Genomic DNA, 16,285 nt, shown 5'->3' with positions numbered 1-16,285 from the left:
GTGTATAGTTTGAGGAGAAAAGGAGCACTAGGAAGTATAATCAGAGCTAAGTCCTATTCATGGGAATAAAAATGTAATAAAGAGGGTGGTGACCTCAGGGTAAGACTCCACCCAGCTAAATATACACCTTGTGAAAAGGAATTAACGCTCAAGCAGTGAAGGAAACCACCACAATAGAAAGCAGAGGCAAATGTAATTGAACAGGAGGCCAAGTTCCAGCCCCATCAAGCACCAGAACTTGGCAGCTTCAGCCACATGCTTCTGGCTTTAGAGTAAAAAATACAAGAAAGGGATTGTGGAATCTCCCTCTATAGATGAGGAAAGCCACTGTCTGATGTCAGTGCATGGAGCTCCAGAGAACCCATTTTGTGAAGCTGTGAAGGTGAAACCTGGATTATGTTGGAGACCCAAGATATTTGAGATTCCAGAGTCCTGCTTAGGAAAGCTGCAGACCAGTGGAATTAGGTCAAGAGAAAGAAGTATGTTGCAGTCCACAAAGCTAAAAAAGTTGGCAGTATTACAGCAATCTCCCCAAATGGAAGGATAACAGGTTATGGTGTTGGGGCTTGGGAACATCCTGTGAACATGTGAAGGGAAGTGAGGAAAAGCTGAAGCCAAATGGGTAACACTGAAATATTAATGTGATCTTTATTACATAGCACACGTGGTGTCCATATCCTAACATCTTATAAACGACTCCACAAAACCTAGTGCAGCCACTCAAGACACACTGAGACAAAACCTAGGGCTGTATCTCTCAAAAAAAAAAAAAATGGTCCCACTGTGTGGGAAGAGCCACACTGCACAGGAAAGGAGGGTACAGAGGATAAAATTTGTGTCAAAGTAAATTTTTTTTGTTATTGCACTTTATTCTACACACTTAATATGTTATACTTGTATATAACACTGTAATAAACATTAGTCCTTTAAGACAAATAAAAACATTACATAAAGACAAAAAAAGAAAAAACAAACAAACAAACAAAAACAGCAAGCCATCCAAACTAATTTTCTTGTCAACCCTCTGGTCTCCCCAATGTCAGGTGTTTGCAGTCTCCACCACTATGTCAGTCACACTGATGCTAATAAAGCAGGTGAAGTTAAAATAAAACTCTTGAAGAGCAGCACTAGCTGGAACTACTAGGGGAGTCTGCAGTACAACTGTCTTAAGGCTACCACATCCTGACCCTCACTAACACACACTAGCTCAATTTCACATACCCCAACATTTAGAAAACTAAATCCTCATTTTCTTTTAAAGAATATGTGAACTATTTGAGCAACAAATAGAAAATGCAAGTATCGAACACTTAAAGCAGCTCCTCCTTTGGAATGCACTGTTCCAAGGCTATTAATTGATCCTGACACAGTCTTGGGAGTTTTCCCAGAAGCTAGATCAAACACGCAGGGCATCTCTCCAGAGCAAGAACAAAGGGTGCCTAAGTTTCCCTAAGTGTTACTGTACTCAACCATCCCCTGGGCTTCTCAGTGCTAAATAAGACGACAACAACAAGAAACATAAAGTGTCATTTAGTGCAGTTGTCACTTTGCAGCCCTACTACCCCAGCCACTTCTGTCAAGAAAAACATTTTCCAGCCCCTCTTTGACCTTTGCATTTTGTTTTTGTTTTTGTTGGCCCTAGACACTGAACCCAAGGCCATGTGCATGCTAAGCACATCCTACCATTGAATTACACATACCCTGAGTGCTCTAACCTGTTTGGCCGCTCAAGTGAAAATACAAAATACAGAAATTTGGGGAGCTGACAAGTGTGCAGAGCTTACCATTCTGCTCTAGCTGTGGTAGGAATGCATCCTTTCCTTGATTTCCTTGAGCATTAGTGTTAGCGCTGAACCACGGCTGCCTAGCCCTGTCCCTTAAACTCGATGGAGTCAAAAGCGACTCTTTTTGGTCTGGCATCAACCAGGGCAGTCCTCTTTCTGAGAACAGTGAAAGATTGCTCTAGGGCACAAGTGAGCCATGCAGGGTCCAGATTCTGCCAGCATTTCTTCTGATTGCTTTGCAGAAAGGCCTGCTACTCCATTCCACATCAAAATGAGTAGCCAGACTTTCAGCTCCCAAGAAGCAGCTGGGTATCACTGCTAGGCTGGAGTAAACTGCCCTTATGGAAATGTTCTGAAAGATGGCACACAGTAAGGGTAACTCTTCATACCACCCTTCTTCCTCCCTCAGCCCAGAGGTAAATCTTCAAAACTCTGACCCTGTAAAGCCCTGTACCACGCAAGTGCCTCCACACTCCTCTGACTGCCTAGTGTCCTAAGTGATATACAATACAGTACATTCATGACATTTCATCACTGAAATAATAATAGATGCCAAAAACCACAGAATCCAAAATTAGCTTACAATGTTATAAAGTAAAATACATACAAACTAAACATGTGTCCACATACTCAGCCTGCTGAGCATTGAAAAAACGCCACCAAATACCTTATGTGGCCTTTGGCTTGCCTGAACACTTTCAGGAGTGTCTCGGACCTTTCTCAGATACATTTAATGAATGAACTATAAAACTGCTGCTTGTCTCCCTACTTATCATTAGCCTCTCCCTTCCTCCTGTGGAGCAGAAAAATGTAGGGACTAGGCTTTTTAAATTTTTAAAATAAAAAGAACCTGTAATCTGACCGTAGACTGAAAAGGGATTCTGGATGAGGAAAAAAAATCTAACCTATTTATGAGTCCAAATATGAGCTGAACAGTCCAAAGAATGTTAGGAATATGGCTTTCATTCTGGAACTATAGCCTTCTTATTACAGTCAGACTCAAGAACAAGGATCAACAGGTCTACTAACTAAACAAGACCTCTTCATGTTTCACACACAGCAGACCTAACTAGTAGCAATGACTCATTTCTTTTTCTCAACTCCTGGTTTCCTGAACATCTTATTGTCTGCAGAGGGCAATATGTGAATGCTCAGAGCAGAGTAACTAACTATAGTTGAGTAGGTGTTAAAATTCTAAGAGCTAAACTAAGCATTCTGCAAAATGAGGCCAGAGCCAATGAATCCAGAGACACTGGCCCACCACTTGTCCATTATAGTCTGCATGTATAAAGCATTGCATGCGTTTCTGAAGCACTGCTGAAGAGTGTTTAGGAGACCATGCTCAACTGTGTCGTCATGAGGCTCATGGTGCCTAGTGTTCAAAGTGAACTTTACAAACTATATGAAGCTGGGGTGTGGCTTGTAGGAGAGCACTTATCAGCACATGTGCGCTGTTGGATTGATCTCTAGCACAGAAGAAGAAAAGAGTGAGTTATAGAGTTAAAAGCTGGGCATGGTAGTATATGCCTGTAATCCCAGCACTATAAAGGCTGAGGCAAAAGGCTGGACTTTAAGGCTAGCCTGGGCTACTTCCCATTAAAAACAACAACATTATAGTCTATTTCTGATCAGTCTCTCAAGTCCAAGTACCATATTATCTGAAGTTCCCTCCTTTTTGAGGGCTAAAAGGGTAGAGGGTGGGGAAAGACCCAAGAATCAAGCAGGTTCTGTTTGGCTTAGCCTTACTCCGCAAAAACCAGGATACCCTGGCCCGGAAATGTAAACACACTGGATTGTGAAGGCAGACAGCTTCACACCCAGATGCCTCCTAGGGCTTTGACTTGTTACAACCTGAGATCCTGGTTACAGAGAACAAGAACCAGGTAACCACAAGGTACATTTGGCTGGGTTGGTTGTTGTTGTTTTCCTTTACAGTCATACAATGCGGATTATTACAATCCTGAACTAAGGTTATGTTTTCTAAGTGGTCTCTACCATTGGATAGAACTTAATGGTTCCCAGCTCAAGCTGAAGTCACAAAAATGATAGTTTTATACCCTGCACTGCAGTGTTCCACTTGTTTTAGAAACATACAGTGAATAGACAGTGGTAACAGTTGCCTCCTTTTCAGTTCTGAGGCCAGAACGTCACATTCTTTAGCTTTTACACATCTGAGACAATCTTTTGCCAAAAAGACAGTGTAAGGCAGTATGAACACTAAAAGAGCCACTGAATTCTTCACTGCCCAGAAGCCATCTCTGCCCAGGAAGGCCTGAAGTTGCCAACAAGCACCAGTTCCATTGGGAGCTCTCTTAGTGAACAAATGTCAAGTTCTTCCCACGGCCAAAAGGTGAGAGGGAAAGGAACAGAGGGGAAGAGAAAGGTTTTTCTCTTCAAGTAGAATCTTCCAGTCCTCTGTTTGCTTGCTCAGAACTGTACTTGCAGAGCCGGTCCATAATGCTCCGGAGCATAGGCTGGACAATGCCCAGGAGAGGCCTCTTGGAGGGGTCACCATCCCAACATGCTTCCATCAGCTGCCAGCACTCCTCATCAAACACAGGAAGACGTTCTGGACGGGTCCCTATAGAGAAGAGCAAGGAAGTACAGCCAGTCTGGGAGAGCAGAGTTTGATACTACTGCAGATACTTAGGCTATCACCTTTTAACAGGAATGGTGAAAACCGAAATACATTGGCTTAGGAAACCAAACACTAAAAATTGGTTTACAGTGTCCTTCTAGCATTCTATGATGGGCTGTCTAGTGTGGTCATGCTGTGGAGCGGCCAGAAGATAAGGGTAGCTGCTGTGGTGCCCAGGCTGTCTGATAGGGTTAAAGCCAAGAGGCTTGGTGGTTCTTACCTCTGCGCACATTATTCCAGAGATGGTCTTTGCTAGCACACCTCTCAAATGCCTCAGGAAGCTTGATAGAGCCAGAGCAGATATACCAGAAAAGGATCCCAAAAGCATAGACATCCACAGAATTATCATACTTTCCTACAGTAAAGACAGATGATCAACAGTGAGCCATCATCTTGACGCTATAGGTCCTTACACACTTTTCTTTTTAAGATTGATTGATTGATTGATTGATTGATTGATTGATTATGTAGACAGTGTTCTGTCTGCACACCAGAAGAGGGCACCAGATCTAATCATAGATAGTTATAAGCCACCATGTGGTTGCTGGGAATTGAACTCAGGACCTATGGAAGAGCAGCCAGTGCTCTTAACCTCTGAGCCATCTCCAACTTCCTTTACATACTTTTTAAAAGCTTTTGATATCTGCTGTTCTTCACAACTTGCCTGGAAGGCAGGACACACTTGAAAGGCCCCTTTTATGACACAGGAAGCTAGATGCTAAAACAGAGATGAAAATTGGTCAAAAGAGAAGGAAAACAAGGCCTTTCACCTTAATGGGACAGTCTGCAAGATCAATTCTAACGAGCCATACAGAAGGTAGGGCCAGAAGGTCTTAGTAGAGGTACAAAAGGAGAACATATTTTAGAAATATTCTTCTGATCGCAATAGGGTGGACAATAATAAAAGGGATTTAAGTAAGCAACAGCCAGAGTAGAGTAACAGCGTCAGAAACAAGGTAAACAGAAAAAGAAAAGCTTTCCTATTGGCTCCAGTGAGGGTTGGACAAGCGCTACGCACTAATCCTACTTCTTCTGTGTATTACATGATGAAGAGCCAAGTGACAACTTCTATGAAATGAATGGAAGTCAGGGGCTGGAGAGACAGTTCAGTGGTTTGGAACACTTGGTGCTCTTACAGAGGACTGGGATTTGATTCCCAGCACCCACATTGCTCACAGACACCTGTAATTCCAGTTCCAAGAGATTCAATAACCTTGAGCACCAGATATACTCACAGTACACATACATACATGCAGGCAATATATCCATAGACATAAAATACTCTTAAAAAAAGAAATTGAAATGCATTGCAAAATTTTCCTCATGTAAACACTAGTGACTGACCTGTGATTTCTTCCTTGGAACAGAGCCATCACTCTCCCATCCACTCCAGCTCAGTTTCAATGTTCCATGCCAGCCAGTTTTTTTTTTTCTTTTCAACACTCACCGGTAAAAATAAAAACACTTTCCCATTGTCTTCTGAATTCATCTCAAACCTGTAACCCTGTTTGTTTCAGCATTGGTACCAAACTAGCCATGGGCACAAATCTTTGCCTAACTGGTCACCTCACTCTGATTCTTCTCCCTCTCATCCCCTCTATCAGTGCTGCAAAGCTTTCCAGACATATGCTCTCCTCCCTGCTCAAAAGCTCAGCACCTCGTTATCTGCAAAACCTTAGCCCTCCACAAGGTTTTCAACCTCTGTATTTCTCTGGCCTTATCTGTCACTATTCACCATTTTGTAATATCCCTTACTATTTCCCCTTCTTGAGCCTTCAGATGCCCTCTGCCTTCATGATACATGGTTGGACTGTAAAGACAGTAAGGCCTAGATTCAAGTCAGGTCCATTGCCTTCTACCTCAGTGTTTTAAGAGTCAGTTAGTCAATCTGATCCCAATTTTATCTATTAATCTGACATAAAAATATACCAATATCATCACAGGATTGCTGTAAGGATTAAGTAAAATAAGATAGCCAGACGCAAACCTGCCCTGTCTACCAAAAAGTGTACACTTAAACCCAAGTTCCCTTTCCACTACCAAATTTTCCACAAAAACCACAAGTGTTATCCCAAATTTCACTTCTACCATAAAACCATCCAGCATTTCAACCTCAATTTGTTTTTTCACTCTGCCTCAGCAGTGCATCACAGCACCTGAAATTTAGCTTTTTTTTTTTTAAAGATTTTATTTATTTTATGTATATGAACACTCTATCTGCATGTACAACTGCACACCAGAAGAGGGCATTAGAAGGTATGGATGGTTGTGAGCAACTATGTGGTTGCTGGGAGTTGAACTTAGGACCTCTGGAAGAGCAGATAAGTGCTCTTAACCTCCAAGACTTCTCTCCACCCCATGTAATTTAGCTTTTAATGCTTCCTTATATCGCTTCCAAATCATTTTACCTCTCAATATATCTCCATGTTGATAAGTTCTTTAATGACAGGTTTCATCATTTAGATATTATTCAGCCAATACTTTATGATTAAGTAAGTGCTAAGTATGGCAATTATAATGCTAATAACCAAGACACATATACAAAAGAGTACCTGGTAATTCCCATTTATATTTGTACTTTTCTTCCTCACTTTTTTACCTCTTTACTCTTCCTCTGTTCTGGTTTCTTCATTGTCAGACCTGCCAGAAGTACTGGTACACACTACTTACCCTGAGGGATAGATGCCAGGTCAGAGCACTGGGGTCTGCCTAAACTCATTTTTGCTCTCTAGCCTTACCTGTGAAAAGTTCAGGGGCCATATGGATTGGTGTCCCCACAATGCTGCCTGACATCATAGCTTCTGGCTTGCAGAATCCTAAGTCAGTGATCTTGGCACGGTTTTGTTTGTCCAGCTGCCAAAAGTAGCAGGTCAGAGTCACCTTGTGTCTGTACACATGGCCTCAAAGCAGTACTTAATAAGTCTGGCCTCCAACCTCCAGTCTCAGACTCATCCTGTCCCTGTCCTTTTCCCCAGATTGTGAGCAACATGGTGGCAGGGATTGTTTCTTTCATCTTTATATCCCTGGCACATACTAGGATCACTATACTCTTGGAAGAATTAATAATGAAGGTCTGTAAATGAGGAAAACATGTTGGCACCTGATTTCCCTCTTTGTCAGCCAAAGTGATTCTTTAATTCTTAAAGCTCTAATAGAGGGCTAGGGTGTAGCTCTGTGGCAAAGACCTGGACCAGCATGGGCAAGACCCTGGCTTTACCCTAGCACAGTAGAAAGAACAACAATGATACAAAAACAAATACACAAAAGTCGATTCTAGAGAATAAATGTGCTTCATCTGGTTATTGATTGTCTATTATCTATCTAAAATTTCTGGACTATCTTTCTCTCCCCCTAACTTCAACTTCATAGGGTGTTGCCAAATGATACAGGAAGGTATTTTTTCCTATATTATTACATTTTATTTATTTACTTTGTATATGTGTAGGTCAGAGGACAACTTGTGGGAGTCTGTTCTCTCCTTCCACTATGTAATAACAGGTACCATAGCTTGTACAGCCACTGATCCTAACAGATGTTCCAGAGGAATCTGTCAAATAATTCTTTATGATTTATGTAATATGACCTTGTACGGTGCATTTATGTATGTCAACTCTCATCTAGCATCTCTGATCAAGTCCTAAACAATAACAAAGACATAGACTCCTCAAACATACCAATGCTATAAAGACCAAAAAAAAAAAAAAAAAAAAAAAAAAAAGGCAAAGATTCTTCTAGATTAAAGAAGGCTGAAATTTAAATCACATGAATAAATCATATTTTGTATAACAAAATATACAAAATGTAGAATTCTTGGATTAGAACCTAGATAAGAAAACAAAAACAACAAGAAAACACCAAGTACACCATATTTGGAGCAACTGGCTATAATGGAGACAATAACAATATATGTTAATAATAGTACTGTCTCAATGTTACATTTCTTGAGTGTGGTAATGGCATTTTAATTATGTAGAAACCTCTTCTTAGGAGAGACACACTGACATATTTAGGACTGAAGTGTTATCAGCAACTTACTTTCATATGATGCAGGAAAATAAATTAAAAAATCTGGGTCTCCATTATGTCACTGTTAACTTTTCTGTGAAGTTAAAATTTCTCAACAGTGGAGGAAAAAGTATTCAACATAAGGTAGTCTGTTGAAATTGATCCTTAAGCTTAAGTCCAGGACACCATCCACCCACCAGGGAGTTAGCTCTCCTGCTTTCCATGTAGACTTTCCCTAGAATCAAAGTGCCTTTTACACAGACCTTCTGCGAGGCAGAGAATCCTCTTTGGATATAGTTCTTTCTTACCAGCACATTTTTGAGCTTGATATCCCGATGAACAAGCCCTTGGCTGTGCAGAAAGCGAATTCCCTCCACCACATCCAGAGCTATCTGCAAACGTGTCTCCAGGGTCAGCCCTGCCTGGGGACACAAAAGAGCCTAGATGTCATAGAAGCCGAATTCCTTAACCTAACCAACTGTGAGCAACTAAAAGACTTATGGTGGCATAAGAGGGTAGAACAGTAAATGGGAAGTGCAGGGAAGAACAAGCTGTACAGGACACAAAGCAAAATGAAGCCTTTTGCAAGTTTCATCAGCCTGTTGGTCATCAGGACCACACCCAGATCTGAGCAGAAAAGGTATGAGGACTCACTCCCACCAACAGAGCAACTTTGGCACTGCCTCATGGGAGATTTGCTTTCCCTGATTTCATAGGCTTGGTTAGCCCAGGTTTGATTTTTATGGGTTCCTATTCCAAAGTCATTCTGATTGCTTTAATTTATGTTTTTTGGGATTCTGAATGTCATGTTAATTTCTTCCAAAATCTCAAGTGGGTCTTCTAGCCCACTTATAGAAAAACTTCAGGTGCCCCTGAGATAAAGAGGAAACTATTTGAAGTCTCGTTTTCATTTCTTTAATTCTTATAATTCCTGGAAACATTTCTGAGTTTTCTCTACCTTACTTCTGAAAGTCTGCAAGTAAGTTCTTACAGGGAATTCAGAGACTCTGACATCAGCTTCTCTCTCCTTATACTCAGTTCTGATGTAGGGTGCAGACAGGAGAAACCTAATTCCTTATTGGCGACTTTTTAGGGGATTTAAACTCAGCATACAACTGAGAGTCTCACCTTTCCTCAAGTGAAATTCTTCGGTGGCATACTCCAATTTATCTTTAAAAATCAAGATTATATAACAAGAACTTATGAGTGACTTTGTGATTGCCCCCAACGCATGTGTCTGTCTGTCTGTCTGTCTGACTCTCTCTCTCTCTCTGCCCCATATGTGAAGCAAGTACTCTTATCACTGAGCTACATCCAGCCCCATATAAGCGATTTCACTTTAAGCCTTATTGGAACTTATGTTAGAATGTGTAGATTGTAGATCCTCTCAGTATCTATAACTGACTTGATTCCTTTTAAGTTTTTGCATGTTGTGCATGTGGTGGTATGGAGTACGTGGGAACATCTATGTGGGTGTTGAATCTCTCCTGGATTACCCTCCATCTTTATTTTTTAGTTTGTCTATTTTATGTGTATGAGTGTTTTCCCTGCATGTATGTATATACACCGTGTGCATGCAGTGTCTGTAGAGGACAGAGGAGGAAGTTGGAGGCACTGGAACTGGAGTTACATATGATTGTGAGCTACCATGTACTTGCTCAGAATGGAACTCGGGTCCTCTGCAAGAAAAGCAAGTACTCTTAACAACTGAGTCACCTCTACAGTCCCCCATTTACCTGTATTTTTTAAAGATGGTCTCTCAGGGAACCTGAAGCTTATCTTTGTAATGCTAGGTTATAAGCACACATCCTCATGCCCAGATTTTCATAAGGGTTTTGACCCTAAATCCTTGTGCTCTCATGACAGGAAGTTTACAGACAGTGCCATCTTTCCAACCTTCACTTGAATTCTTCACACTTTAGTCCTATATAGTTTGATAGTGATATTTCTTTGTACTTTATCTCTCATTCCTAAAATAAACTAGCTGTCTAATGAGTCTAGAAGTCTAGTCTTCATGTACTCTGGCATGTTGTTCCTTTCCCATGGTTTTTTTCATGGTTTCATGAAAAAACATCTTTCAAAGTTTTCAAGTTCTACACACCAGTGTGCACATGTCAAACTCAAACACAACATCCAGATGGAATATTCACTGACTACAGTCTCTTTAAAGTGCCTGGAATTACACATTTTGATATTGCTTAATGGTGCTTAAAACAAGGCCATGCACCAAAAAGTCATACTTGTTCATTTAACAAAAACTGGCTTTTTCCAGAAAAGTAACAAGAAGCTATTTTATTCTTATTCATCACATACAGGATATCAAGATGGAATAAACTGGTAGTACATGCCTTTAATCCTAGCACTCCACAGTTAGAGGCCAGCCTAATCTACACAGCCCAATTCCAAGCCAGCCAGTGCTACATAGTGACACCTTGTCTCGAAAAAATAAAATAAAATAAAAAGCAAGCAAATAAACAAAAAAAAAATTTTAAAGTAGTGAATAAAAGCATTATAGTTATACACAGGGGCAGAAATGGACTCTGAAAAATGTTTGACATTTTCTTGAAATAATTCAGTAAAGCTAGATTACTCCAATTTTTATGAAAGTGAGAAGTTCTGAATAAACAGGAAAGGATGAAGTCCAGGAAGGAAGGGCTGATTCTGGCTCCTGGCTGGCGGTCACTAGCTGCCTCACTCACCTTCAGCCCCGTGTAGAGGTCCCGGTGTAGCCGTTCCATAATAAGCAGTACAGCAACGCTGGAGCCACCACCATAGTTGTAGTCAATGACTGATCCATGGAGATCCACCAATCGTTCATGCTTTGGCAAAGACCTATGAGAAAGAGAGGTTCAGGCCACCCACCACACTTGGGCTCTAATTCTGCATGAGATGCCAGGATGTAGAAAAAAAAAAAGCCTCACAGCCAACTTGGTCCCAGTCCAGAAAGAGGGAAAAGAAAACTGCTTCACTACCAAGGCCAAAAAAAACAAAAACAAAAACATGGATTATCAATACTGACAATCCTTAGTGACTAACAAAAATAACAGAATGAAGATTTGAGAAAGATAGCATTCTGGACTAAAAACACTAGTTATAACATGGAGATAACCCTGCACAGATGTAGCCCATGGCAGTTCAGTATCCAAGTGGGTTCCATTGTAATAGGAACAGGGACTATCTCTGACATGAACTGTTTGGCCTGCTCTTTAATTACCTCCCCCCCCCCCCAGGGGGAAGCAGCATTACCAGGCCACAGAAGAAGACAATGCAGCCATTCTTGATGAGACCTAATTGACTAGGATCAGAAGGAAGGAAAAGAAGACCTTCCCTATCAGTGGACTTGGGGAAGGGCATGCATTCAGAGGGTGGAGGAAGGGAGGGATTGGGACGGGAGGAGGGAGGGAACCACGGGGGGGGGGATACAAAGTGAATAAAGTGTAATTAATAAAGAATTAAAAAATAAAATGTAACAAAAAAAATAAAAAAAACCATTTTGAAATCTAGATGCAGAGAGGTGGGACATGCTGTAGCTCATGGTTCAAAACTTATCCCAGCCGTTTGGCTTCTCTAGGTCTTCCCCAGAGAGATGACTGAAACTAAGACTTACCTCATGTAGTGAAACTCCAGTGCCAGATCATTCCAGTGTTTCTCATCTGGAGGAACAACTGACTTGAGGGCACAAGGGAAGTGTCCCCCCCAGTTGTCACACAGGTACACCACACCATATTGGCCCCGGCCTAGTTCCTGTCCTAATTTAGGTTTACCTATAAGATATAAAGACAAAAATAAGGCACATAGAATAAGAATTCTCTTTAAAAGTCTTAGATGCAAACTGCCTAGACCAGAAGTTGTAGTTATGCAGTGATGCATTGGGAAGAAATTCAGGTGTTCTACCCAGTAGACAGTAACTGAGTTGGATGACTATGAATAAACTTTGATCATCATTATATTACATAAGCAGCAGAACCAAACAGGAATTAAAAAACATCACTAAGTGCTGAGGCAGCTTGGCAAAGTAGTAATAGCCTGAGACATTAGGATTTTTGGAGGCCAGGTATAAAAATGCCAGAAGATCCTGAAGTTCCTCCAATCTACAGAAAGAAACAAGAACTCACGGTGAAGCAAGACATCCTGTAAAGACCGGCTCTCTAATGAAAGGCGGGCCAGACGGGGGGCATGATCTTTTCGCACCTTTAACCACAGATCTTCAGTTTTCTCCAGCCGGCCAGAATGGCCAGCTTCCAGCTAGAAGGGAAGCAGAAAAGACAACATAAGACTTCTAAAGTCCCTCACCTCAGCTTCCCCACCTGTTACACAGAAATAACAATCTCTCTTGTGCCAATTGGAGAACTGACATGTATATGACATGTTTAATACAATGACAGTGAATCGTCAATAGTCATTTTCCTCTTAGATACATAATCACATCTACTCATTCTTTCTCTGTGTGTATAAGAAAGAGAGAGAGAAGAGGCACATAACTGTAAACTGGAATGAAGTTAGAAAGTCATTTATTCTTTTTTTGTGTGTGTGTCATTTTTTTGTTTGTTCAAGACGGTTTCTCTGTGTACCAGGCTGGCCTCGAACTTAGAGAGATCCATCTGCCACTACCTCCCAAGTGCTGGGATTAAAGCCATGCACCACCATGCCCAGCCTATCATTTATTCTTAAAACATCGAATAAAAACAAGCTTATATAAAGCTTGTACTCCTCTATATCTTTTCTTGCTCAGTTATATGGGAAGAAATTAACTGCATTCCCTCTAACTTTCCTAGAGTTAGAAAAAAATCAACAGGAAAAATCTGTTGATGAAACTTCCTGCAACATATTATCCTTTAACTGATTTTTTTTTTTTAACTATAAGGCTAGCAGAAAGCAAATTATTTCCCTCTAGAGGAGGCTTTTCTGATTATTGCAGCTTTCACTCCTTCCCTGCATACCCACCTGCCTCAAGGAGGCTGCAAAAGCCTCGTGAGAACTATTGAGCCGAGTGCGGAACTGGCTACAAATGCTCTTGGCCAACTTGGAGGCGCTGAGACTGTCTATGGCTTCCTGGGCCACCTTCCTCTTCCATTCCAGAGTGATGGTAGGTGGGTTCACCCATGTGATACGCTGGATAATCTGCCAAGTTGAGGACAGTAAGATCACTGATGGAAGGAGAAGAAACCGCCACTCAACTCCAACAATGTCCTTCCTTCTCTGAGTTTTCATTCTTTGGGAACAGCTTTCAGGGCAGGAGCCTATGAAATCCAACATGGTCTCTAACTCCATCTATCTCAAAACTAGGGTTCAACCAGAGGAAAACACCAATGAAAAGTAGTCCTAATCTAAGTGCTCACACCCCTCAAGGTGTGTATTCTGGGTTGTAACAGGGAATAACTGATGACTCTTCTTCTGAAGCAGCAATAACTCTACACAGATGCAAGTCCAGGACAGGAACCACATTCTTGGCTCCTAACAGCAATGTCTAGTTGGGTGTGTGTTTGTTTGAGACAGGGTCTCTCTCTACATAGCCCTGGCTATCCTGGAACTTATTATATAGATCAAGCTGGCCTTGAGCGCACAGAGATCTGCCTGCCTGTACCTCCTATGTGCTGGGATTAAAGGCATGCACCACCATAACCTATTCAATGTCTAGATTTTTGTTATTTATGTGTTTACTCTTGTGATACTGAGGAATCAAACTCATGGCCTTGCATATGTTGGGCAAACCATCTGTCACCAAGCTCTATCTCCCAGCCCCAACAATATATACTTTTGAGAAAATATTTAGGCTGAACAAAAGAAAGATGAAGAAACTAATGAGGTGGAATTTTGTGGCTTCATCAAGTTACATGAATCCACAGCTTTTTAAGAGTTGAAGGGAACACTGGTAGTTATTGAGAATAGGCATTCAACAGAATTCTCTCAGAGAGGCAAACCAAAATAATGGCCACCCTACTTTGACTCATGCTCTAAAATATAGGTGAGCCAAACATGCACTGAAAAGACTCCTCTGAGGAATGCTCACCTGCTTGATTTGTTCCCAAAGCATCCTTGTAACTGAGGACCCCGAGTGAAATGTAACTTCAACATGATAAGCAGCATTTAAGATCTGAAAGAGAACACATGAAGGAGCATAAGCTGTCATTTCTGAACAACTTCAAGTTGTGTGTGGTGATGCACACCTTTAATCCCTGCACTTGGAAGAGGAAAGCCAGCCTCTCTGAGGCCAGCCTGTTCTACATAGCAAGTTCCCAGTCAGCCAGACCCACATAGTGAGACCCTTTCTCAAACAAACAAACAAACAATAACAACAGAAAACCCACAATCTCTCCAGATATAGCACATGTCTGTAATTAATTCCAGAAGAATCAGGAGTTCAGGGCCAGCTTTGACCAAAATAGCAAGTTCAATGCCAGGCCAGTCTTGGCTACTATGTACCCCACTCCTTCCTTCTGCTGGCCCAAACAAAAGAATTATAGGCTAGTCCAAATGTCCCCAAATTTATTCATATATAACACACACACACAAATACACATATAATGTCAACTCAAGTTCATCACCCCTATTTTACTTTATATTCATTTTTTATCAACCATAATTTTACAACTCAAAGCACCTCCCCCAGGCAGTAGTCATGAAGTAGGAAAACAAAATGAAGTTTCCACTTTCAAAGGGTCTAATTTGAGGTTGGGCTTGTGTGTGAATTATTCTAGATGTTATCTGTGACATAGTGCCTTACCAACCATTCTCTTCATACCTGTTTGAGATAATTGCTAGTAATATGAACTGAGACATCCTGTGATTTTTCAAGGCTCTGCAGACACCGTTCCAGGGTTCCGACGAAGCTTTCCCGTAGGTAATCCACTGAGCTGATCAGCTTGTTGGCTACTGCCTGGTTAAGCCTAGAGATGATGAGCTCCTGGATCTGCCGGATGCAGGATTTGATCTCTCTGGTGCCTATTGTTTCTCCATTCTCAGGGACAATGACATCTATAGAGGCAGAGACTACGCTAGTTAGCTGTGAAGGAAAGGGGCAGACACACTAAATAAGGGCATCTCCCAAGTCATCACCAGTGACCTATCATGATGGTGGCTACGAAAAGATATGGTTGGTTGTCAAATTCTGATTCTTAAGATGATCAAGGGTCAGGTAATACTCAGCTACTTACGTAAGATCCTGAAAATGAGCAGTTATGTCTAAATGGAGTCTGTTGATCTCATTAGCTTATAGGTTGCAGTTACAGGAGGGGAGGAACACCATTCACTTGGTGGAAACTACTTGAAAGGCACAATAGTAAGCATTATATATAGTAATCTAAATTTATCTTACAGTACCTTTGTAAGTGGGAATTAATGGATATAGTCTACAGACCAGGAAACAGTCTCATAGATAAGACAAAGTGGGCACTAGGAGAGAAGATATGCAGTCAAGAAGCAATACAGCTATCATTTAAGACAAACCTCACTGGTTCCAAATCTAGGATCTTTGTTAAATTTCACACTGCCTGTCATATTAATCATACAGACTTTGATACCACCTGTGCAGGCACAGACATCAAAAATTTAAACAACCAACAATGACAACTGTATACACCCTCTGAATAGCTATGCTTCTGGACATTCTTTCCCTAGAACTCCCCTCACAAGTCTCAGACTGTGTACACAATGATATCAGTTCAGTCCTTTGAAACAGCAAAAACAAAACCACAAAAGAATCTAAATATTCAATAGACTGAAAATTATGCAAGGTATGTCCATTAGAAGACAGACTTAAACACAGACCTGCAGAAAGCTTTCTGAGCTATACATTAGAAAAGCGAAAAGTGGAAATGCACGGGAACCTAAGAGGAACTGGATGCTTGAGAAATAGCAT

The 16,285-nt window shown here is 41.2% G+C and overlaps 1 protein-coding gene across 2 annotated transcripts in view; it reads right to left on the bottom strand.

Annotated features, from left to right (window-relative positions):
- Positions 1-634: 634 nt before the first annotated feature.
- The window catches only part of Dstyk (dual serine/threonine and tyrosine protein kinase), a 52,604-nt gene continuing 36,953 nt past the window's right edge, over positions 635-16,285 (bottom strand). The window contains exons 4-13 of one of the 2 annotated variants that reach the window (XM_055598129.1): positions 15,170-15,402; positions 14,438-14,521; positions 13,372-13,548; positions 12,543-12,672; positions 12,035-12,191; positions 11,127-11,259; positions 8,736-8,849; positions 7,161-7,275; positions 4,643-4,777; positions 635-4,365 (exon numbers count right to left, since the gene is read on the bottom strand). In XM_055598129.1, coding sequence (XP_055454104.1) covers positions 4,178-4,365; positions 4,643-4,777; positions 7,161-7,275; positions 8,736-8,849; positions 11,127-11,259; positions 12,035-12,191; positions 12,543-12,672; positions 13,372-13,548; positions 14,438-14,521; positions 15,170-15,402 — 1,466 coding nt within the window. In that variant the 3' untranslated portion in view covers positions 635-4,177. The remainder of the gene's footprint in view (positions 4,366-4,642; positions 4,778-7,160; positions 7,276-8,735; positions 8,850-11,126; positions 11,260-12,034; positions 12,192-12,542; positions 12,673-13,371; positions 13,549-14,437; positions 14,522-15,169; positions 15,403-16,285) is intronic. The other variant, XM_055598130.1, reaches the window with a different exon arrangement.

The sequence above is a fragment of the Psammomys obesus genome, unplaced genomic scaffold (genome assembly GCF_907164565.1).
Source record: "Psammomys obesus unplaced genomic scaffold, mPsaObe1.curated_primary_1811, whole genome shotgun sequence".
NCBI classification, from domain to species: domain Eukaryota; kingdom Metazoa; phylum Chordata; class Mammalia; order Rodentia; family Muridae; genus Psammomys; species Psammomys obesus.
Note: the sequence above shows the minus strand (reverse complement) of the source record. Positions and strands in the feature narration are given on the sequence as shown.